The sequence below is a fragment of the Ascaphus truei genome, chromosome 1 (assembly GCF_040206685.1).
Source record: "Ascaphus truei isolate aAscTru1 chromosome 1, aAscTru1.hap1, whole genome shotgun sequence".
Lineage (NCBI taxonomy): Eukaryota > Metazoa > Chordata > Amphibia > Anura > Ascaphidae > Ascaphus > Ascaphus truei.
The window spans coordinates 202,939,433-202,965,952 of NC_134483.1; the positions used below are offsets into that span (position 1 = coordinate 202,939,433).

General features: G+C 42.0%; 1 protein-coding gene across 2 annotated transcripts in view; it reads left to right on the forward strand.

The window, feature by feature from the left end:
- The first annotated feature begins 244 nt into the window (after window positions 1-244).
- CTXN3 (cortexin 3) overlaps window positions 245-26,520 on the forward strand; it is a 60,806-nt gene continuing 34,530 nt past the window's right edge. The window contains exon 1 of one of the 2 annotated variants that reach the window (XM_075577122.1): window positions 245-550. Coding sequence is in view for 1 of the 2 variants with exons in the window: in XM_075577113.1 (XP_075433228.1) it covers window positions 22,812-22,842 (31 nt within the window). In the remaining variant the exon portion in view is untranslated. Of the gene's footprint in view, window positions 551-22,489; window positions 22,843-26,520 lie in introns of those variants that run through there. The other variant, XM_075577113.1, reaches the window with a different exon arrangement.

Genomic DNA, 26,520 nt, shown 5'->3' on the forward strand with positions numbered 1-26,520 from the left:
TTTTGTTTTTCTTTAACGTTCTCCTATTATTTAAATTAATAATTAGCACCACTACCCTGTATGTATATTTGACACTTAAATGTTGTGATTCTATAAATCAGCTTTGGTAACACACTAGTCGGATTTGACTTGCAGAGAACACCTTGCTGCTATTAACATATCAATTTCATCTAAGAATAACAGGTTGAATGAATAAAGATCATGATGTGACATTGTAAAATGACTCTTGGATATTTTTGTTACCGTCCCAGGCAGAAGGAACACATCCCAACAGCAAACAAATGAAACAACAGAAACTCCTTGGATGCACAATTGTGGCCTTCGGACATGAAGGGGTTAACAATAATGTGTTTCTCCAGTTGGCAAGAGCCTTCAATAACTGATGGGTACAAAGCTTCATGGGAATGAACGATCCATTCTCTGCAAGCCCAGCCCCTTGCTTCCTATCTGCTCGCATGACTTTTCAAAGTATGTTGATTTACTGTAATCAGCAAGTTGCTAGCCCTTCATAGGAAGACATGCTGTGTGGAGCTGTTCCTTCAAGTGGAAGGTAAGATCTTGGTCCTCAACTTAGAGAGCTGGGGTGATAATATTACTACATACTGTAGCATTATTCTGTATTAGAGAATCAATGTCACATATAGGTGACAGTCATAGATAAACATATTTCAGATTGTGGACTGGCATGGTTACACGGAAGAGCTGTCAATTACAAAAACAAAACATTCCCAGTACTGTCACAGATATTAAGATGAACACACATAGTTTTAGAGGAAAGACTAGTATAATGTTGATAACTGTCAAGAAGAATATTAACCTAGTTGTAAGTAATTAAGAGGTAAGAATGATATCTTGTTTATCATCGTCCCTGTCCCTTTAATGTTACATTTAGAGTGGGTGATTTTCTTGCAGATAGTTCATATGATTTGTCATGATAGTGAGACATTACAATATTGTATTTGCAGTTTAGATAATATTCCTGTCATCTGAGTGTGATTACGGATTAGGAAGGGCGAATATAACAACATATGTAACAAACCACAAATATACACACGTAACATGTACCAAAGCCCAAATATACACGTTAAGTCTTTAATTAAATGCAAGTCACGCTGAAAAACACCCGCGCCAGGCTCCATCTATGTAGTAATCTTAGTTGTTTCCTTTTTGGCTCTGTCTGGGCCGAGATGAGGGATTTGCGGAGGATTTAGTGTGGAGGTACATTTGCATATTGGCAAATTTATCTTAAGAAATGCGCACCTTGTATTACTTTTGGTATTGTTTTTCTGCTTTGGTTTTCTCCATCAGCTTAAAGGTGATGTAAGCCTTTTTTAGTGCAGAATACTAGCCCAGCATGCGTCATATTTTACAACGCTAGAAATACACATAATAAATATTTAGCGTTTCAGACAAAAAAAATGTCATCAGTTTGGTGAAGCAAATGCAAACATAGACCCCGGGGGGTGGTCACAATCCCAAGCTGAAGCATCAGGAGGATGCAAGGCGGGGAACTTGTTTACCACAGTTTGTGACATAATGCTATGACCTTAATTTCACACCTTACCTTCCATCACAGTAATACTGTATATGTAACATGACCTCATCATATCTGATTATAAGAAATGTATAGATTACCTAATCCCAATTTAAAAATTGCATGCTAATGTTAATTTGTTGACCACCCTTATTATGAACACCGATGTACAATACTTCTTAAGTCAGTATTATATTATACTACTTCGTTTATCCAATGGGTACTTTGAATCGATAGCACACGTATACAAGAAACACACTGAAGTACACATTATTTATGTAAAGCAGTGTTCCTGATGTGTTATTTCATGAATCAAACTAAAAAGGGGAAGCATAATTCATTAACTCCTTAATTGCTGGAGGAAGGTGAAAAAGTTGGCACCTGTTAGTGTGCACTTACATCAGATTGAAGGCTTTTTAAATCAAAGTTTCAAACACTAATCTCTATTATCTAGGGGGGAAAGGAATTATATGGGGGCAAAACTCTCACCAAGTAACTGTGGCATCACGTGTTTAGAAGCGCCCTAGCGCAGCTTCACAAAAGCAAAGGGCTGATTGACCCATATGTAGCAGTTTGGGGCTGCACTTCTCCAGAGTTCAAGCAATAATCACTAAACTATTTGTGGGAGGAAAAAATTGCGACAAAAAAACGGGAGCGCAAATCAGTCCAGGCATATATGAAAAAAATAAAATACAAATATAGTGCAACACAGTATATAATATACGTGAAATGATAAACAAATTATAAGAAAAACACTCACATGGTACGTGAGTGTTTGAAGCAGTGTGGTTATTATAAGTGACTAACTCAATGTAGAATCCGGACACCAAGCATAAAGCAAAAACAGACATCAGGACCAGCCAGGGTCAGAATCTGGAAAGGAAAACAGCACTCCTTCCTCCACTGGTGGTTCAGCTGCGGCGGCCGTACACAGGGCCGCAGACAGATATCACGGGGCCCAGGACTACCGTTCTGTTCTGGGGAGGGTGACTGCTGGGGGGGAGGAGGTGGGGGAGCTGCCGAGAAGGGGGCTGCCGAGGGGGGGGGGGGTGATTGCCGGAGGGGGGAAGGGACTGCCGAGGAAGGGGCTGCTAGGGAGGGTGACTGCCAGGTAGGGGGGGAAGTGTCACAGCCGGGGAGGGGATGGGCTTGGTGACTGCCAGGGGGCCCAGCGGCCAGACAGAGCATTTGCCACCGGGCTCCTCTCTCTGTCCCACGCCGGACCTCTGACTTCAGCATGCGTTGGGCCTCCCACTCATGGCTCAGCGCTGGAATGCTATGCCAAGCTTACTTCTGGCGTGCCAACGTCGGAGAGGCCCGTCACGCACTGACGTCAGAGGGCCCAGGGTGGGACAGAGAGAGAGGAAGAGGCCTGCCAGTGGGGAAAGCCGGGGCCTGGTGGCAACTGCTCTGGCCAGCCACTGGGCACCCTACCAACACCAGGCCCCCCACTACTACCGGGTATGGGACACCTGTACCAGATTTCTCCCCCTCTCGGTGGCCCTGGCCGTACACAGTGAACAGATGACAGTACCAGGGAAGATTGGACCAAATATCGGCCAGAATATCTCCAGAAAGTCCTCCAGCCACTGGATAGTCCTAACGTCTGTATGGCTCCACCCTAAGCGTTTCGCTGTGTTGAGCTTCCATTAACCCCGGAGGAACCTCTACGGAGCGAAACACGTAGGGTGGAACCACACAGACGTTAAGAGGATTAACCAGTGGCTGGAGGACTTTCTGGAGAGATTCTGGCCGAGATTGGGTCCAAACTTCCCGGGTACTGTCATCTGTTCACTGTGTACGTCCGTCGCAGCAAAACCACCATTGGAGGAAGGAGTGCTGATTTCCTTTCCAGATTCTGACCCTGGTTGGTCCTGATGTCTGTTTTTGCTTTATGTTTGGTGTCCGGATTCTACATTGAGTTGGTCACTTCTAATAACCACACTGCTTCAAACACTCATGTACCTATGTGAGTGTTTTTCTTATCATTTGTTTAATATTGCACGTATATTATATACTGTGTTGCACCAGATTTGTATTTTCTTTTTTCATATACGCCTGGACTGATTTGCGCTCCCTTTTTTTTGCCGCAACTGCCTTCGTGGACTTGGATTGAGTCCAATATCTGGAGCATCCGGCAATATTAGAGACAAGCTCTTATCTGTGCTCAGAAAAAAATTCATACCCTGTATATCATTTAAAGTCCTGTAATAGATCCAATATTGGCACTTCACAAGCAGCGCACTGCCTGCACGTTCCTCCCAGGGATACAGCCTTCAATATCTGGAGCAGCACTCTTTTCAGGGAAGTGTATACATTGAATTTGTTTCTTTACACAATTCTCACTAGTGAATGATATTTGCACTCGTATCTTTTCTGTTTATGAGGAAAAAATGCCTGAAGAAAATAGTGGCTCTTCTCAATATGGTTGTAATGCATTGTAACGGTTCAGACTCTCGATGCCAGATTACACTCACATATGTAAAAGTTTCTTTAATGCATGTTGTGTTCATGGATAGAGAGTAATGGAAGATACAGAAGGTGATCATAGCAATTAGTTTGGTAGTTCTCTCTCCTGCTTTTGGATGACAAGAATTTCCCTAATTTATTTTCATGAGAACAGGTGAAGGATGTGGTGAGGATACTATTTTAATGCAAACTGCAAAAAGAAAAAGGAGCCGGGCATGTTAAGCTGTAGCAGTGAGGAAGCACAGCTGTTTCCACTATGAAACATAAGCGGCTAAGCTGAACTGAAGCAGCAGTCCGAGTGATAGTTTAAAAAAAAAATAGGTTTGAAGCAGGTGGTCTCCAAAGCTGAACCGCGTTGATTTCTGAGGCACTTACCTCCTAAAGGGGGTGCCAGTATCGCTTTGCATTGTCTTGCCAATAGACAAGCCGAAAGGGATGACATCACAGCTTCCTGTTGGCCCGTATCATGCAGGACATTCAAACCACCATTTTGTTATCCCGAACTAGCCCAGCCAGAGCTTCTACCGGCACCCCCTTCCGACTTAAGTATCTTGGGAAGCAGGGGTTCCCCCGGAGCTGAAATCAAAATGGTTCAGCTCCGGAAACCCCCTGCTTCAAACCTATTTTATTTTTAAACTGCCACTTGGACTGCAGCTTTAAAAGTGTCATACACACCCAACCACTGGCTGTATTAAAGTATCATTTTTCAAATTTCCTTTTACGATTTAATGAACTTTAAATTATTCATAACATTCATGACTAAAAGCCTAATTCCAAATGTAATGGTTCATTCAGCAGTCAAAGGAATTTATTGAGTATTGTATAATCACACACAACAAGATGTAGTAGTAATTGCATAAACACTGTTGCAGGGAGCTTGTAAAAGCCCCCGAAGTGGACATCTGCTGTCCATTATTCCCTCACTGTTCAACAAGTCCTGCACGGCTAACGCTGTGATTGTGATCTTCAGAAATGAAAAAACTTTGCCTCACTCAGCAAGCCATTTACAGTAAATGTATGTCATTGTGACTAATACATGTAAACTCTAGGGACAAAACCATGGAAACCACAGCTTAGATTTTTTTTTTCACCTGTCCCATCTGCATTTCTGCCTCATAGTACTTGGCGCTCATAGAAATAATATAAATACTGCAGCAACCAAAACAAGATCTTCTTATTAAAAAATAATTTTTTTCCCTTTATGTACAGTATGTAGCCCCCTTTGGGACTACTATTTCAGTTAAGGGCTTAATGGGTTAACGTTGCAAGCTCACTCGGGTTACTCCCCTCCCCATCATGTGATGTAGGATGACTGTGCAGAAGTGATTGCCACTCCTCAATATGTCTTGGGACCAGTGATGTCACCATAGGGCAATAGAAGGTATGCATAGCTCCACCCAATGTTCTAGAAACATGTTCTTCAGAGTTCAGACTGAGGCTTCGCCGTGAGTCCCGGAAATAGGTTTGTGTGTATAGATTAATGTATTTAGACGTGTCCTGTCAGCCTTTGTTTTTTTCAGTTGGGGAATGTGCCCCTTCAAGTAAACGCCAGTAGTATGGGCCTGAGATTGTTCTCACTATTGCACAGGAGGAAGCATGCTTTCAGTAAGGAGTTATCAATGTTAGGAACTCCGGTAGTGTGTTTGGATCGGCCCAACCGGAAGATCCCTAGTTCAATCCTGATCAGATAGATATGGGAGAAGTATGTGGTACACAGTAGCAGCTTTCTAATTTAGCAGCCCAAAGTGTAGTTAGGAGAGGTCCTTTTAACATGGAGCATCACTAGCTCTATGCAAGAGACTGCCAATATAACCCTTACTGTGGGTAACAGGACAAGTACCTACAAAGGTGAAGAAGCCCAAATAAGTTCAGTATCCCCTTAGCGTAGGAGTGAGACCTACAAAGGGGATGCCGTCCTGAATATTATTATTTTACAATCAGTCAAGTGTGAAGTACATCAATGTCTGTGACACATTATTGAAGGATGTCCAATAAAGCAATGTTTTATAAAAGTTTCAGTCGCCCATCCTTGTTGCATTCAAACGTCCACGCCCAGCCTGCACCTACCCAGCACCATGAATAGGTATGAGAGACTGAGCACTGCCATGTATATAGTCAATCTGATGTAAACACAAGCAGTGACTGGGAACCGCCCAGCATGGTCTTGTCTGCAACCATGTATTAGGAGCTGATCTATGCAAGATAACAATATTAAGTACTATCTGGCAGAGTCCCAGAGATGAGGACTAAAGGATAAGATGTTGATCGTTAAAAGCAAGCTACAAGAGTTATTTCTTTTTGTTCCTGCCAGTGCAACGTTATGTGCATGGGTCATGTATTGAGGACTGTAGTTCACGTTCTGTGCACAAGGAGCTAATAATACAAGGTAATAGGATTAAGGATTGCATTGCCAAAAGTTATTATGCCAAGAGAGTGTTGCAGAACTATATTGGGACCAAATCTCCCGCTAAAGAAAGTTTAGCAAGAATCAATGGAATCGCTGTTTTCTGCCAGTGGACCTAGTTTGTACAATTCAAGTATCAAGGACTGTTTGTCAAGTTTGTGCACCAGAAGTTAAAGTTGACAATGTCCAAGTATTGATGATTACTGTACATTGCATAATGAAGAGAGTTTTTTCAGAAGAGTGTCTCAAAATGTTCCAGCTAAAAAGAGATTTCATAAGTAATTGGGACTGTTTCCCAACAAGAAAGTGGTGTTTTTCTGCAGAACCAAGTGGAACAAAGTTTACCGCCAGGAGAGTTTTTGCAAAAGTAAGCAGTGTTTCGTTTTCCTGACAAAAGAGTCAGTTTGCAAAAAGGGTGCATGGGTTCAACTATTATCGCCAGCCAGCCTACACGCGTGGCGTGATATTTGTTGCCTACGTCTCTGAATCCTCTGAATTTGAGAAGTTTACAGTATTTCTAGTTGTGATCACCCCCAAAACTGAACGTGTTACAATGTCGCTAACTCAGCTCAACGTGGAGCCTACTGTGCCTGCTGTAACAGTCACACATTACGAAGTCCCAGGAGGGGTCTTTATGATTTCTATCCAAGGAAAAGAGTTCTTCCAGGCTGTATGCGCCATCTGGAGGAGCCCTGGAGGAGAATTGTCACACATTGCTAGATGTGATGAATGTGGCACGTACTATTTACAGAGTTTGAAGTTTAGGAACTGAAGGAATGAAGGGGTTAATAGATTAACCAAGATTCCTATGTGCACTCTCTATAACAATAGGACATAGGAATTTTGGTTACTCTATTAACCGTGGTAATGGAGAGAAAGAAGCCCTAATTGATGCACACTACTCTACTGAATCAAAATAAATCATTTTTATTAGAATAAACGTAAAACACAAACACATCTATTTAACACCTAAAAGGAGCACTTCTGGTGGCCTAACTTTGAAGGCTACCCTCTAATTCAAATGTTGTTTGGTGTAATCACCATACAAAGCCTAGTATGCAGAGTAAATCTTAGTGACAAGCTTGAATATGTAGACTTCTATCCAAAAGTTAGAACTTGGATGGAAATGTTAACACGGTGTGGTGTCAGAAATGCCTCAAATGTGACCATACATAGGACTATAAATACACCTTGGTAACTCCTAAGTGTTACTTGAAGTAGATACTCAGAGGTAACAGTGACCAACCTGAAAGGTTATCAGAGTACTTTGACAGTCAGAAAATCTAGCTTTGCTAAACTGCACGATCCAGTGACTGTATGATCTGGTAACACTCAGACCCACATTCAATCAATTGCCTAGGCTTGGATGATTGATGCTATGTATCTGTGATGCCAATGATTGCGTCTCGTGGAGATAGCCCCTGGTGTTATGCAGAGAGATGCTTGCTACTGCTAGGGCGTGTATGTCCTGAGTGGTAAACATATATGAAGGCCTGTAACACGGAACTTCTTCGGGGGAAGAACTTCCGTGTTACAGGAACGAAACGCGCGTCGGGATGACATCAGTGTGACGTCAGTAGCGCGACCAACATACAGTTGTTTGGTCTCTCTCCGATTAGCACGGTGTTTGGTCTAAGCTATAGATAACTAAGATGTGGGACATACGTGGATCCCACTAGCTAGAGTGAGGGATATGGCAGTGTCACTTGTTTTGCAGCAATCACCAGCCAGCGTTTGTACATGCCTAGCACTCAGTGTTTCCATCAGGAAGAAGCTTGGTAATAGCTATACACAGCAGTGATTCTCAGGTGCGGTAATCCCAAACTGCATGCAGTGATTATTCGGCATGCATACAGAGTATTATCTCTGTCAACCTGTGTGTGGTTCTGATTATTGAAAGCCACACTCAATCAGTTTGAAGTTTGAGTTTATCAAGGGGAATGACACACTGGTAGTAGCAGCTTATAAATGGTCTGCGGTTTGTGTGTATGGTATATGTAGCCCCCTGTAAACAGCACCGGCTATACCTATCTCCTTCCTACTGTGGTAAGTCCTGTTAAGGGCAGGCACCATTAGTGATCATGGGTTTTCCCCGCTTCAAGCCCTGACTTGATTGGTGGAGGAAGGCCCCCTGACTCTGTGTGCAGGCAGAGGCACAGGGGAGGGGTCTGCTGACATCATGATAGGCGGAGCTGTCTCTATTTAGTAGGCTGCTCCTGAGAGTCTGGGTTGGTTGAGTCTGGAGAGAGTGCTGAAGCAGAGTCTGGAGAGAGTGCTGAAGCAGAGTCTGAGCGTGGAGTATGCAAAGGAGAGGAGAGGAGAGACTCAGCCACCTTGAGTAGAGCTGATAGTACCATAGATCCAGTGGACCAATGCCCCTCACCCCAATGCTGGGGTGATGGGGAGAATCCATCCCCCACCCAGAGGATAACCTCTGAGGTGGGCAGTGGGGTATTGACGCCCCAGCCCAGACCATCCTGTCGGAGGATAAACTTGGAGGGAAGGAGAGGAGGAAAGACCTGTACAGGGCGGAGGGTCGAGTGATAAGCGGGACATTGCTGTTGTTGTTGTGGATGCTTGTCGCCACTTCTGCCGGAGGCGCTGATCTGACAAATAAAGAGAGACAATACTTTTATATCAAGACTGTTGTGTGATTCTGGAGCATCCACCGTGGGACAAGGGTTCACTCTTCTATACAGGTCCTATCCCACATCCCTGGAAGTATAGAGGATGGAGGCGCTGCACCACTAAAGCATGGAGGCTACTACCCCAGAAGCCTGGCCCTGTGATCCCCCACACCATTGCGGGAGACTCAGGCCCTCCTGTTCCACACAGGTATGCACCACTAAGTACATGTAATCCGCCCTCACACACCCTAGAGATGTCAGATGAGTCTGGGGGGGGGGGGATATGGGTTACATATATATTGATTGCTTCTCTAAATAAGGGATAGCCACAACCACATACAACCTCAGCAGCTGACTTTAAATTACACTACAGAGCGCCTGTACATTTGTACATCTCTAGCTCTCAGCCTTCATATATGTTTACCACTCAGGACATACGCGCCCTAGCAGACAGCAAGCATCTCTCTGCATAACACCAGGGGCTATCTCCACTACACCCAATTATTGGCATCACAGATACATAGTATACCAATCATTTCACATAATCGTCGCTTACTGCATGAGGCCCATAGTATCAATCATCCAAGCCTAGGCAATTGATTGAATGTGGGTCTGAGTGTACACCCCAGATCATACAGTCACGGGATCGTTCAGTTTAGAAAAACTAGATTTTCTGACTGTCATAGTACTCTGATAACCTTTCAGGTTGGTCACTGTTACCTCAGAGTATCTACTTCAAGTAACACTTAGGAGTTACCAAGGTGTATTTATAGTCCTATGTATGGTCACATTTGAGGCATTTCTGACACCACACCGTGTTAACATTTCCATCCAAGTTCTAACTTTTGGATAGAAGCCTACATATTCAAGCTTGTGTAGCACCCTGTAAACAGAACGGGCTATATATCTTTCTCCTACTGTGGTAAGTCCTGTTAAGGGCAGGCGCCAGTAGTAATCATGGGTTTTCCCCCTTCACACCCTGCCCTGAGTGACAGATGCAGGCCCCTGACTCTGCTGCAGGCATGAGACAGAGGGGAGGTCCTGCTGACGTCATGAGGGGTGGGGCTGACTCTATTTAGTAGCCAGTTCCTGTGAGGACGTGGGCTTTTGTTATGTGGGAGTTGGAGGAGAGAAGTTCTGTCCTAGGACCAGAAGAGAGAGGCTACGGTCCTATGAGTTTGGAGAGTGAGCAGAGTTAGAGTGGACCAATGCCCCTCATCCTACTGAGGGGGTGAGGGGGAGAATCTACCCCCACCCAGAGGATACCCACTGAGGTGGGCATTGGGAGTATTGAGGCCCCCACAGACCATCCTGCAGGAGTACAGTCTGGAGGAGAGGAGAGGAGGAGGTCTGTTGTACCTTTGGAGTGCCTTGGCATATGACCTGTTGTGTACTACTGCTGCTGTGTGCCAGATAAGAGACAATAAAGACACTGCTGATTTTACATAAGACTGTGTGATTCTGGAGTATTCACCCTGGGACCAGGGTTATTCTTCTATAAGGATCCTACCCCAATTCCTGGGAAGTTATAGAGGATGGAGGCGCTGCATCACTAAGAGAATGGAGGCAACTACCCCAGAAGCCTGGTCCTGTGTCCCCAACATCACCGCGGGAAGCTCAGGCCCTCCTGTTACCTGCAGGTACGCACCACCAAAGCACATGTAGCCAGCCCTCACTACACCCTAGATATGGCATCTGTGTCTGGGGGGGGGGGGGGGGGGGTGGAATATGGGTTACACTTGTCACTAAGATTTACTCTGCATACTAGGCTTTGTATGGTGTTTACACCAAACAACATTTGGATTAGAGGGTAGTCTTCAAAGTTAGGCCACCAGAAGTGCTCCTTTTAGGTTCTAAATAGATGTGTTTGTGTTTTACGTTTATTCTAATAAAAATGATTTATTTTGATTTAGTAGAGTAGTGTGCATCAATTAGGGCTTCTTTCCCTCCATTACCACTGTACATTTTCCGTCCCTGATAGCACCTCTATAGTAAGTTAATTTACCTAGCTGAGCAGGGATCCCCCTCTCTTTCTCTACTCTATTAACCCCTTCATTTCTTCAACTATCTCCTTCCAGTATGCACCCGATTGACATATACAATCCATTCATATACAGTAGTAGGAGAGCGGCAGAATCTCTAATTTCTACAACTGAAAGAATGTCCCTAATCATGTTTCTCCTGCCCTGGGCAGCGAGAGTCCCAGTGAGATGGATATCATATCTCATTTACCAAGATCTGATATGGAGTCACCTCTCCCGTACTGCAGGCGAGTGGCGGCCACCAAAGTGACCGGAGGGGGCATTAGAAGTGTTATGGAAATTGCTGATATGTATCGGGGCCGTTGGGTTGCAAGTGCTGTGGAAGCCTATATTGTCCATCATGGCCATGAAAGAATTTCCACCATGTGGTCCAACTGGAGCGGATATGACACATAGGCTGTAGTATGTATAAAGAAGAAGCATGCTTTTAGTAAGGAGTTCTCAATATTAGTAACTCCGGAAAATTACTTTATGTGACTGTAGAGCAGTGATTCTCAACCAGGGGGGAGTGTATCAGGATTTCAGGGGAGGCATGTGTAGTTTGAAAAAACATATTCAGTATTACAATATCAATTTTTTTTATTTGGAAAACGGAGAAAACCCCCCAGACAATTATACCTATAGCTTTCTGACTACAGAGAGTGTGCCGCTTATTGCATCATCCTATGAAATTTAAGTTTGATTCAATGGCCTAAGATAACTTTCAGCAAATCACTTTGGAGAATTTTTGCTTAAAATATCACCCTGTTTACAACAACACAAGTAAGCAGGCTCTGCGTGTCATCGTCCCATTTTCATTGACATACCTTTGCAAAGCTGGTTTTTCTGTACTTGTGGCTATAAAAACAAAGCAGCACAGAAGGCTCGATGTTGAAAGTGACCTACGCTGTTCTCTATCTACCATAGGGCCCAGAATCCAAAAGCTGGTGGCTAGCCGGCAGCCTAAATGCGCACATTGATAACAATTGAAGCAAATGATATATGTTTAATGTCCAAAAATTTGAAGATGGAAATAAATATATATTTTTACATTTACAAATGCTTAAATTTGTTTTTAGTTACAAAATTACAAATACAATTTTTGAGTGAGGCATGCTTGAAAGGGGCGCGAGATTTTTACAGTTATCAAAAGGGGGCATGGGTTAAAAAAAAGTAGGAAAACACTGCTCCAGTATGTCTACTGTAACTAAAATATCCAATGTACTGTATTTCCTTTCTAGCTAATTTAAAAATAAAATCTCCCTCATGTCCAGGTAATGTAACTTTTTCAACAACAAAAAAGCCTTTCAATTATCACTAGATCCCTTTTAAAAAAAAATTCCATTGTTTCATTGAATGTTTGTTACTGTATCTTTTATCTATTGTTCTGTTGTGCTAAGTGAATCTATATCTTAACTTTCTTTTGGTCATACTTATATTGAGTTTATTGCAAAGACAGACTAAGGCATATAAGACTCCTTTGCTATTGCAAGTAATGCCATTTTCTTTGCATATTTTCTCTTATGATAGCTGAAATTATGAAATTCTTTGATGGTTTACATGTTGTTACAACTGCAGCATTTACTATACTTATAATTGCCATTTATATAGCCTATTGTTTTATTCACAGTAAATAGCTTACTTTACTCAATTCTTTTTAAATTACATTTCTTGATTGTATAAACTTTTTTTTTTTACCAATGAATGCCTAAGATTAGCACTTCCTTTATATACAAAGGCTAATAACAAACACTAACAAAATATGACAATTAATGATCTAATGTATAAAATGTTTGCATAATTTATATTATTATAATGGTATTCTATAGACACTATATTACACAAATATCATTTTATTTTTGTGTGTCAGCTTAAGAGAAGGGTATAAACAATCAATTGTGGGATGCGAAATCTGCCTTAAAAACAGACGCTGTGATTGCTTGAAACGCATGGGTGTTTTTAACCATTTTATAAATATTTCTTAATATATCTCCTTGTAGCCAGTGGCTTGTTTTTCCTTTTAATATACTTTTGCTGATTTACTGTATTGAGTGAATTGAGGAAACACAGGGTAGGTGTATTGAGTGGAACAACCTAAACATGCGAATTTCAGGCCATTGGATTGGCTGAAGAAGGGGACGGGATGTCTGGCAGACATGATTCTCCAGGAATTCATATTTTGTATTGTATTGTATGTCTTTATTTATATAGCGCCATTAATGTACATAGCGCTTCACAGTAGTAATACACATGGTAATCAAATAAATAACAGATAATATAAATAACAGATAATGGGAATAAATGCTTTAGACATAAAAGTAACATTAAGGAAGAGGAGTCCCTGCCCCGAGGAGCTTACAGTCTAATTGGTAGGTAGGGAGAATGTACAGAGACAGTAGGAGGGAGTTCTGGTAAGTCCGTCTGCAGGGGGCCAAGCTTTATGTATCATATGTTCAGAATATCCACAGTGCTATTCATATGCTTCTTTAAGCAAGTGTGTCTTAAGTTGGGTCTTAAAGGTGGATAGAGAGGGTGCTAGTCGGGTACTAAGGGGAAGGGCATTCCAGAGGTGTGGGGCAGTCAGTGAAAAAGGTTTAAGGTGGCAGAGGGCTTTAGATACAAAGGGGGAAGATAGAAGAACGCAAGAGTCTGGATGGTGCATAACGAGAAATTAGGGCTGAGATGTAAGGAGGGGCAGAAGAGTGTAAAGCTTTAAAAGTGAGGAGAAGAATGGAGTGTGAGATGCAGGATTTGATCGGAAGCCAGGAGAGGGATTTCATGAGGGGAGATGCTGAGGCAGATCTAGGAAAGAGTAGCGTGACTCTGGCAGCAGCGTTTAGGATATATTTCATATAATGCTTGGATTTTTTAAGTTTCCTTTGAAAATTATTACTGATAAGTCAGATTGTGGGGGGTCCTGTCTAGGAAATGTGCTGTTCAACGGCAGCTTTTGTGTTGTGTCTGTGAAGGAACTAGCCCTGCCAATTGGAAAGGGCTGGAGGCCTGTGACTGGATTCACACACTGCACCCTGCATACTCCCCGGGAAGCTTTGGCACGCCCTGGCACTGTTATCTCCAATCTGATGAACGTACAGGCCCGGGAAAACGAAGGAAATGAAACGGAACACAATCCAGGTTTCAAATTCCTTTTTCTCAGTTTATTAAGCATAGGGTAAAGATTTCTATACAGAAAAAAGAAAGGTTTGGTTAGCGGCATAACGTAGGTGTAACCTGGGTGTGGCTTAGATTAGAGGCATGATCTATGGGCAGGACATATTAGTGGAATGATTTTGGGGCGTAATTCTCCCAATACAGGCACTGTCTAAATACATAGCCTATTCATTGTCTGTTATCAAAAACCTTGAATTTCTTCTAGCAACTATGTTAGATGAAAATGTCTCTATCAGAGAACCAGTCTATTGTTTATTAAAACAGCAGGAAGCTGACAACATAAAAAGTATCTTAGCAAAATCCTGAGCAGAGAGGAAATGTAATTTGGCAGAAGCTGAATACATTAGAAATTATATTTCAGCAAAAGCTGACTTCATAATCTTAACAGGTTTTTACAGACAAAATGGATGGTTTAACACAAATGCTGTTTCTGGCCTTACCTACTGTCCCTAACAGTCTGATACAGTTAATTTCTTGGACCCTACAATCAATGTAAAAGAAGATGGTTACATTGAAACAGCCATTTTACAGAAACCCACAGACCAACATATATATTTACAGTACATAAAACCAACTTCCATCCTAACCCCACCCACAAAATCTGTAATCTTCAACCAGATCGTCATATTCCACAGAATCTGCTCAAACACCAACATAGGGGACACACATCTCAACTTGTTTCATTATGCCTTTATGGAACAAGGCAACTTTGCCTGTCAAATAGATAGAGACATCAAATGAGCCATACAGGTACCAGGAGAAAACATGCAAATGGATTTCAGATAAAGTGTGAGCATAACAGCCCCCAAAACCGAACTGCATTACCCTGAACTCAGGAAACACTTCAATGTCCAAAACATATCCCTTTTTCATTTTGCTGCTTCTGTGAAAAAAATTCAGTGTGGCAACTTAGACAGGGAGAAGGAGTGGCTCAGTGAGTCAAGACACTGACTGGCGTTGAGAGTTTGAAGCAGGGGAGCCTGGTTCAAAGGCCCTTGGCGGCTGAAACGCGTCAGAGTCTGTTTTGTTGCTGTTTTTTATGTGCCAATAAACGTTTTGTACCCAGCAATTTGCAATTTCGGTCCCACGAATTTTTTCAAAAGGCAGCTGCACCGCCATTCAAGAAACTTCTACAATTCCCAGTGTTGACTCCTTGTGACCTTGGGCAGATCACTTTATCTCCCTGTGCCTCAGGCAACAAAAAACATAGATTGTAAACTCGATGGGGCAGGGACCTGTGCCTGCAAAATATCTCTGTAAAGTGCTATGTAAAACTAGCAGCGCTATACAAGAACATGCTGCTATTATTATTATTATTAGTCACTCAACAAAAAGCTGTAACTGCTTTCTATTGAGTGCTGGACTACAATAACCCAGTCTCCACCATGTCCTCCTGAAAAATGCGCAGTTCTGCTCATCGGGACACCCCTGTTTAAAGTAAAGAATAATGAAAAAGTTGCTGGTGGGGATTGCTGCTTTAGGAGAATTTTTTTTAATAAATACGTGAACTGCGTCAAATAAAATATATGTATGTGTCAGTGAGGATTCCCTTTTAACAATACACTGGGTAGCCTTTGCAGCTGCTGTGGGTCTATGGCAACGTTTCAGCTCTGTGCAAACAGTGTGACCTGTCATGCTCTATTTACGTATAAGTAAAAGAAAAGAAAAAGCATTAAAAAAAGGTCATTTATTTTAAGCCATCAGACAGATCAAAGTCATAAGTCTATGAAGGTAACGGCTAACACTTACAAGTCAAGATGTGTAACGTGAAGGTTAACTTGAACGGTGGCATCTCTTTTTATTCCAGGACTTGGCTAGAGATAAAAGGTTATCGATTTCTTTTATTCTACCTGTTTAAAATCAAGTGTGCAATCAATAACTATCATAATCAACACAGAGTTCTTTTGATGTCTCTAAAAATGTAATCTTTGTACTCAAAGCTAGCCCTGACATTTCTAGCCATTGAACATGTACGGTTGTGCTGCTGTCCCATGCGTACATGCAACAAGGGGGAAATGGCCATGTCGATTGTACCTTATGAGTGTAATATTAACCAAATTCTCTGATTCTTGGTAGAAGAGTATGGCTAGTACCAGCTTATTTACACATTGATATCAACATGTAATCATTCCTGCCTCACCCGTGTGGTTCCATTCTTCAGTCTCCAGCTACAAGGCAGAGCAGCCTAGGGAAGTAACTATACCTCCTAACCAACGAAGAAAGTAAGCCTGTCTAGCAGCCCTCTCAATCAAATACTTTTGGGGACTATTGGAAAATTAAGTCCATTCATTTCTCACACAATACCTGACCAGTGGGATGCTGATTTTCAAGTATTTGAATCCTATATTTTTACAAAGTCCAAATTTACCATTCTAAGAGGCAAAATGTATTCCAGTTAATCCAGGGGTTTTCCCTACTTCACCTGTGTGACTCAATTTAATTCTATTCCATGGTCTACTGCCTGCCCCATCTTATTACATGATCACCTTGCTCCCTGGTTCTTCATACTGTATCTATTCTGTAGGGCTAATTCGTTCTACTGCGATAAGGGCATTTCTGGATTTGTATTTCTTTCTATTCATCAAGCCTTTTCTCGCCTGTCCAAACGTTAAACCATCTGGTTGCGGCTAAGTAATGCTGTGCAATATACAGTACTAATTTTTTATGAAAATTAGGTAAACTAGCAAAATATTCAAGGACTATTCATTAAGCTGTTATTTTCAATATTAGCTGGAAAGCCACGGTCAGAAATCTTACCTCCGTCAGGTATACACATTGGAGCTTTTATTGGAGAGGGTAGAGATAGGCGTGTCCCCATATATCTTTTATCTCTACCTCTCTCCAGCAAAATACCTATCTATATTACCTGAGGCATGCGTGATTTATGACTGTCACTTTCTGTTGCATCAAATCGGACACAAAAAGCATCCAAATGACATGTAAAATTGTGCGATTGTTATATATAGCTTATTCTCAATTAATACAGTGAAAATGCCAGTTTTTTTTTTTTTTTTGCATGAAATGACGTGCCATTTTTGGGCTATCTTGCATTAGTAATATCAGAGTTTAAGTAATAGATCCCAGTGTGTCTTTGTTCCATAAGTTCTGCTCATCCTTAAGACACCTTCTCTTTCTAAACTAATTCGGCCCTACCTGTTGAGCAAGTGGAATCTTCCTGTTATGTTGCCACTTACTGTCCAAGAGACAGACCTCCAGGGCAGAGGTGTGGAGTATAAGACCAGGATACTGGATGAGCGAGGATAGATAGGTATGGTTCCATGGTTGTAGGTAATCAACTAGCGATGATCCAAAGGGGTGGTCAGTAGACAGAGCCAAGGTCATGCACAGAAGATCAGTCACATTACGAGAGCATACTCCGTATGTACTTTGCACAGGCAAGGAATGTGCTCAAATGGTGGCCATATAAAGGCATAGACCAGGTACAAACAAGCACTAATTCAAAACAGAGGCTAACTTCCTGTTTTGGTGGCCATCTTGGTGCACCTGAAGTCAGAGGTGCGTCCATGTTGGTGCTTGCAGATCCTCACACTTCCTTCCTGTTTGGGCACAGCCTCCACGCTTGTAGATATCATGCTTCATGAGCAAAGCCACCCTGTTTAGATTCTTCTGTTTTTGCCATTTTACAGACTTTGGTTATCATCAAACAATATTGTGCAGTCATAGCACTAAGTATTGAGACAATAATACATTTGTTTATCTTAATTTGTCCTTATAAATTATCCACTTTGTTCAATTTGTGCTACTACAGTAAATTAATTATTAATGTTTATTGTTTTGAGCATTATTTGGTAATACCTGAATGTCATGATGCAGTTTCTTTTGGAATACCTTATTGTAACTACTTTTTAACTCCACCATTAATAGTAAACTGACAACATATAGCCTGGCATGAAAAGTTATATAACTGTCAACTAGCAATTGAATTACTGTTTGTATGTGCGTCAGTATATATTCTGCTTAAAGTGACAATGAAACGGGTCAAAAAAAGGAATCAACTTACCAGTGTAATGGGATTTATTAGAAAGATTACATTTTTACTGTATTTGCATTCTGTTTAAAATTATTTGTCTTTCTCTGGGTTCACTGAATTCAAGCGTATAAGTTACTTAATGTATTTTTTTTATCTGTTTGACTAATATTTCCTTATTAATTATTAAACAAACAAACAATGGACAAAAAAAACCCAACAATTCTCCTCTAGTTTTAAGGCGTTTGGTCGTCCTTTTATAGTGGTGCTGTGTTGCACTTTCAAAGATGACCTTACCTGAGGTTAGTGTTTGAATGACTTGTGTGCCAGATCCTGTATTATTTAATAGAGAGTACTCAGCTACGATTGTACAGTCTTCTTAGAAACTGAATGCACCACTGCTTCTCATCTCTGAAATATAACCTTTGACAGCTTGAGACTGCTGGGCTGTGCTGAATTCACCTGTCTCTGCATGAAGTCATTCGGATGATAGCATAGTGATCAGTAATACCTATAAAGTGCAAGTTACATTTAGGCCCATATTTACTGAGCAGTGCTACTACATAGGTACTACTACCTTGCTGACCGGGGGTGGGTTTTACATAGCCTGAGTGATTCCTTGAAGAGCAGCCCTTGTACTGGAAAGTAGCGGCATCATGACGTCATGTGATGTGGCGTTGTCATGGCAACATGACTTCATGTGACATTACGTTGACATGGGATGTTGCGGCACCATTTGACGTCGAGTCGCCATCACAATGCGAAGCTGCAGGAGGAGAGCTGCTCCAAAAAGCTAGGGCACCTACCTCTCACTCACTCACTCACTCACTCCAACAAACACACACTGTCTTGCTTTGGGGTGAGGAGCGGTCCTGCGCCGGCCCAGATATTCTGCAGTTCCCTCCTCCGGTCAGGTGGAAGTTGGATCCTGGCACCGACAGGAGGAGGGAGAGTATTGCAGACAGTCAGGGAGCTGGGGAGCTGCTGGAAGCCGCTGCTGGGAAGCAGCAGCACCGGTCCACCGCACCGACACACTGGCCTATGGGTGCAACACTGATCATCCAATAGGGGAATCTGCCCTTGCTTGCTTCCATGGAAGATACCTTCTTGTACATTCAACTGAATAGGCTATGAGCAGTTAGCTGGTGCTAGAAGCACTGATAGTGAATATGGGCCTTCATCTTGGACAATTTCTTGAAAGTCCTAACAACAATAGAATCAAATTAAATATTTTACAGAAATAAATCATTGTAAATTTAAAGGACACAGGCACAAGAGACAATTGTCAGGTCATAATGCTGACTCAGAACTCACGTACCCCCCTTTTCCTCTCATTAAATAAAAATTACATTTGTGATTAAATAGACTCAGTTATAAAAGCCAGAGTCTGGACATATTGTACTACTGTATTTGTAATTAAGGTTCTTTGTTGCTTTGCATTGAGGGCTGCCAAAACATGCAGACAAATTGATTATGAGAAAATAAATTAATTTAAAAACTACATATGTTATTTTGAAGCTGGCAGTCACACTTTTGACCCTCCCAAAAATGTAGATGTGAAAGCTAGCCTAACCTTCGATCCGGGCCACAAAGACTTGGGTTCCCTTACCTGTCAACAAACTCCACATTTCTAAGACAGTTTGGTCCAGTCTGTGGGATTCCTGGTCTTGTTACTCAGATATATTAAAAAAAAATGAAAGAAGGACAACAGACCCCAGAATTATACACATTTCATAGTAGAAAGGAGGTTGTCATCTTTTGTGATGTTGTGTAAGACACTGTAAGTATCAGAGTCTGGAGTGCACTAAATGTCCTTCTGGAACAGTTCTTCACACCCTTGTGTTGAATGTAGCAGCACAGTCGATAGAAGAAGTTTGCCAGGAAAATATATTAACAGTTTTTGTTTGGCACATTTGACACTAAGAAAATTCACTAAGCTCCCATAAGGCGTATTGGAAATTGATTCCACATTAACTGCCATTCAAATCAATAGCAGCTAAGGCCTCGGCCATGTTACTTGCTTGCTGGCGGAAGCGCGCTGAGGCGCGCTCCCGCTCAGCACTGAGCCCCTACAGCCGCAATTAGAGTGGCTTTAGTAGGGGCTCACCTGCGCTTACGCGCGCTTGCGGAAGCGCAGGTCTTGGGGGAATTTAAAATTCCCCCGCTTGCCGGCGAGACAGGCCGGTCACGTGAGCGGTTCGCCCAATGAGGGCGAACCAGCTCCGTGACGTCACTGGCCCGCCCCCGGCCAGTGACGCGCCCGCCCCCGGACCGCCCCCGGACCGCCCCCTGACGGCTGCTGAGAGCGCTTGCGGTAAGCAACCGCAAGGCCAGGGAAAGCACCCGCTTTCCCTGCGCCTCAGCGCGCCTCAGCACGCCAGCAGGGACCGTGGACTCGGCCTAACACCTGATCTAGCTACAATACCACTACGATGCACTTAGGGAATTCCAGCCAAAGTGTGCAAGATCTTTCCAATATTATTTATTCATAAGTCCTTCAATATTATTAATGCTAAAGAGATGGGCAATATGATGCAAAAAAAAGTGGATATCCGTGGAATAAATATATATGTATTAAGCCACTCTTTCTAATCATCATGATAGGCATTTCCTAAAGTGCTTGACACTGAAGCAATTAAAAATCAAAGCAAAGTACTTTAATACAGTACATTGAGGCAAAGTTATTTTTATTATGCAGGTCCCCCTCGTTTTATCGTCCACTCACAGAGGTCGATACAGTAGTTAGATCCTTTATCTTGCACAGCCATGCAAAACATGCAAAACGACTGTGCATACAGTAGGTAGTAAATGTTCTGATACTGAATATGTATCATGATCAAAAAAATGGTAGAACTTACACACACTGGTTTGTGATATAGCAATATCAACAGGTGCTATGATCCTGCGTTCATACTTCTGGGCGCATGTAATAACAAAATAGCTGGTCTGTAAAAAAAGAATAGAAAAATACACTTGCGTGTTCCTTTTGGTATCAACTAAGTTTCTTCTTTAATGTACAGAAGAATACAAACATCAAGAGGGATTAGTCTGCAGAGCCACACTGTTACCACAGCACAACGAGGTACGTTTCAAGGTCCCCTGGGCCCTTCGTCAGGCTGCGTTTTTTTCTCTCTGTACATTAATGAAGAAACTTAGTTGATAACAAAAGGAACACGTGAGTGTATTGTTCGCTCTATTCTTTCTTTTATTACCGATTGCTTATCCAACCAAGTAATTTGTTACTGAATAGGTATCCCTTTTCTTATTGAGAAAGGTCCCATTAGAGAATCGAAACGTTGATCCACCTACAGCTGCAGCGGCCATTATTCGAACACTTCACGCAGTCTATACCTCGGAATACCGGTGTCATGATGCGGGATGTCTACAAACTGTACCGCCTTTAGACGCAAGAGCGGCGAGGGCAGAAAATTGCATTTTAGAGTTCTGTTTTTTAAACACCTTAAATTGACACAGTAATACAGTTCTGTGCACATTACAATTCAATCATTTCATTGCAACCAAAGAAACAGAATCCGTGAAATTCAAAGCAATCGCGCTAAGCGCGGGTGCCTGGGGCGATTGGTCGCGTATATACCTCGTGGAGTACAGCAGCGCACACAAAATCGCCATCGTGGTTTGTTCTAATAACGGTCGCTGCAGCTGTAAATAAATTCCCTGAATTGCAGTCTCTCCTTCTTTCTACTTCAGAGCTGGACACCTGTGGCATGATTACAATATCATTGTGAGTGCTCCTTCCTTACACACTACTCACATTTCTTCTGAATAATTGTAGATACAGTATGTCTATTTTTATGGTGTTTTAGAAAAAAGAGCCCTTTTATTTATTCTTTAAAACAGAAATGCCATAGAAAAGAGTTCTTGCAAAGAATCAGAACGAGAGCACTATAGTATTTTACATTACATAGAGTAGCCACAATGTATATGAAATATTTTAAATGAGTTTAATATAGGGCTGACAGAGTATGCAAAGTTGGATATAGTGGCATTTTGCAGACAGGATCAATTCTTTAGTTGAAGTTCTTTCAATCTAATTATACAGTGCTTTAGGCACTGGCTTGCCTTATGTGTTATACAATTGCATGTCAGTGGACAAGCCTGAAGGACACAAAAAGGGATCAATGGGGGGTCTGGTTGGTGAAAAGGTGCTAATTGGAAGGGAAAAAAAGCTGATTGCTCACAGTAATCAATAAAAATGGGCAGGATTCGTTTGTAAACGCATGGCTGTGTATGGTATGGGAATACCCTGCGATGTCTGTACTGCCTGTGAATTTCAATGTCCTTTTGAAGAGGATTTCAGACAGGCTGCACGACTGCTTCTCATCTGTGGAATACATTGAACTGAAGGACTGCTGAGCTGGAATGGAAATCAGGCTCTGCCTTCCAGAACATACAGTCACATCAGCTCATGACATCTAACATTCAAGAGCCAAGCTACCTAAAAGTTTCTCCCAATTTTGGGCTTTAAGGCACATCATCCCAAATGTTGCCCATTGCATTTGCTTCTATTTGCTTTGTGGAAACTGGATTCACCAGAATGAAACTTGAAGATATTTGTAAATAACTGACACAGCAGGGAATGGACCAAGTTTTCTATCGACTAGAACAAGGTACAGGAGTGAAAGAATCTCACTCTCAGCATCATCTTATCTATGTTTTATTGTTATGTGTTATTGTTGTGTTATATAAGGAATGGATGTACTGTATGGCTCATTAATTCTATAATTTTTAAAACTTATTTTATCATTGCTTACCGTTTTGGTGGTGGCAGTTTTATATCAGAGTACTTAACAAACAAAATCTCTCTCTCTCTCTCTCTCTCTCTCTCTCTCTCTCTCTCTCTCTCTCTCTCTCTCTCTCGACACACACACACACACACACACACACACACACACACACACACATATATATTTTATATATATATATATATATATATTTATTATATAGTTTACTTTCTTTCAACATTGCTTACAGGCAATATATGTATTAGACTAAGTATTCTGTTAGTCACTCAAGAATCAAACTGTACAGTGGAAGCAATGTAGAGGAAATGTTCAATATACCTGATCAATCAGTAATCCGTGGCTTTAATCACAAGGTCCCATACTCAGAGGACCTTAAACCCATAACATAAACATATATTAATGCAAGGAGCATCAGTCATTTCCAATACAATTAAACTGTATTCAATAACCAATAAGTTAAGACCGTGGTTTTGGTGAAAGCATGAAACTCCATGTTTTTTTATTAGTATATGCTACTGTACTTGTATTCCACTCACTCAGTTGTAATATAACAGATTGCATCTGCTGTGTTTGTTAGTTTCATTTTCATAACCAATGGTAAACAAAATCGACAATATTTTTGTCATTAGAAATGTACAAATGGTACCTGGTCTATTGGTTAATTTTCTGTTTGCTACAGATGATGGTGTCTATGTATCAAGGCAAAATTGGTATCAAATAAAACAAAATTAAATTGAAAAAATATATGATTTTTGCTTTGATTATCTGGTGCAACTTTTATTCCTCAGATTTGCACCACTTTTGCCTTGATAAATAGACCCTGGATTAGTGTAAGCAGATCATGTAAACTGATGTACATTGTAAAGTTAATGATAATCCCGTCACATGGTATAGAATTCCAGTAGTTATTCTAGTCCATTGTGAAAACTACAGTTTGATTGGTGGTTTTAAATTTGTTTGGTCCAACATTTAATAGAAAAGTTACAATGTGCTGTTATGAATTATTGTGTAAAAATAAATCAATAAATGCTCAAATAATGTTTGGTATAATGTAAAGAGTGCTATGCATGTTCTATGTTTGGCATAGAGATGTATTTGAACATTTTAAAAGGCTACTCTATACAGGTACATAGTAGATTATGTTGAAAAAAGACAAATAACCCTTGAGTTATATAGTTACTTGGTAGATATTTCCACCGAGTTCAACCTATGTTAAATTTAGATGACCCAGAGGAAGGGAAGCACAGAAACCCAGGGAAAAAATATCGAATGAGTCTTATAAAGGCCAAAATAAATTCCTTCCTTACTCCAGTAATGACAATCAGAATATTCCCTGGATCAACATCCTTCCCATGTTTACTTATTTGATATATCCGTGTATACAGTACCTTTCCTTTCTAAAAAAAGGTACTGTATAACCTTTTATTAAAGATATCCATTGTATCTGCCATCACATTCTCCATGAGTAATGAAATCCACAATTGAACTGTCTTTACTGTAAAGAAACCTTTCCTTCTTGTTGCTGGTGAAATCTCCTTTCCTTCAATATTAAGGGATGACCCTGTGTCGTTTGTACTTCCTTTGGGATGAATAGTTCTGAATGTTCCGTGTACTGACCCTGAATATATTTGTATATACAGATGCAGCAGCCGTTATCCGACCATTTCTCAGAGCCGTTTTCATAAAGTCGTCTGTATTCCACGTGGCATTCACTCGTTAATCTTCCGTGAAGGCTGCCAGTCACACCTTTGTTTATCGTTGTTGATTTCCTTGATTACCTGGATTCTGATTTTTTGGATGCAGTTCTGCACACATCCACCAGATGGTAAAAGTGAACCCCTTTGCATAGACAATCCAGTGGATAGTGGGTAGTCAATGTGCAGGTGTTTAAAAAACAGATAAAAACAGTGTCCACTACAGTGATCCATTGTAAATTGACCTTGGTCGCTGAAGACGTTATCAAATGTAGGCGTTTCATAATTAAAATCTCAAAACAGAATGTTGTGGACATTATTCTACATTGCTATGCCTGCTCAATTGCTGAATGGACATACAGTGAACATCATGTCAAGTCCTTATTCTAAGCCGGAATGCAGTTATGCATATTTATTTTTTTCTGTAATTAATGCTTGAACAGATATGAAAGCGACTTTAGCAGAGATATATGGCTTCATCATTGATAAATATGATTTCTTCAAATTTTCACCAAATCAACATGGGTGGAAGAATTCGATATGGCAAACTTTAACTATTAATGATTGCTTTTTTCGCACAGTCCCTCCTCTGGGAAGTACCAGAGGTTATTGGTCAGTGCTCCCAGCTTTTGCCGGTATGTTTGATCATGGCGACTTCAAAAGGAGACAGGTCGGGTTTAATACATTTAAGACTTGTACTTCCCCAACCTGCAATGTGCCACCACCGGCTTACCAATACTATTGCAAAAACGGGCCGACCGTCACTGAATGTTACGCCGGTGCTGACCGCAGACCAGACCCGTCCCCTGAGCTGAAGGGGGAAGTGGTAATACACGCACCCGCAGCAAAGGGAGCGTGTCCGGAGTGTGGTATAAAGCGTTGCCAGGCCAGGTGTAGTAAGGTAGACAATACTTGCCGGTACCGGTTGTAGAGATAGAGTGAAGAATGCCTTGCCGAAGTCAGGGAGTGGAGAGTGGAGATAGGTCGTAGTCCAAGCCGTGTTCAAGGGGTTACCAGAGAGGGCGTTGTCCAAGGAGTGCCGAGATCGAGAGCCAGAGGGGGTAGTCGTACAAGCCGCGTCAGAACCTGTGAAAACATTGAGAGAATCCAGAAGTACTTCCATACAGAGACTATGTCGAGCAAAGACTGAGAGCAGAGAGGAGCTAGATAAAGCAGGAAGGTCCAATTAGGAACGGAGGCGGTACAGGAAGAGCTACAGGGAGACACTGCAGATTGGTGCAGGCATAACAGGCCAGGTGAGTCTTGTTAGTAACCTGAGTATGCCCGTGCAGTGTGCAGGGGCGGAGCCTGAGGTCCGGGGGACGGGAATAAGAGTCTGCAGACTGAGCGTGCTCCGTAACTCGTGTACGTGTGTGAACCGAGCCAGTGGATGGTGCAGGTGTGCGTGCAGGAGGGCGTGGGCGCGCCCGGCGCCGAGCAGAGGAATCGTCGAGGGGAGTGATCCCGCGACGGCGGCAGGGGCGAGGAGCCGTGGAGGCCGGTAAGGCAGGATTGTTTTATGTGTCCAGGGGCTCACTGCGGGGAGGGAGTGCTCTTTGTGGGGAGCGAGGAGAACGCCGATTCCTGACAGTACCCCCCTCTTCAGGAACGGCCTCAGGACGGTCCAAGAACGGTTTCTCTGGAAACTTTTTCCTGAAGGACTTAAGAAGGGCCGGGGCATGAATGTCCTTTGAAGGTACCAAGGATCTCTCTTCAGGGCCAAAGCCCTTCCACTGCACCAAGAACTGGAGCTGACCCCTGGATAGGCGAGAATCCAAAAGAGAGTGAACTTCGTATTCCTCATTATTTTGAACAGTAATGGGATCCGGTTTACGAGTCTAATCCGGAA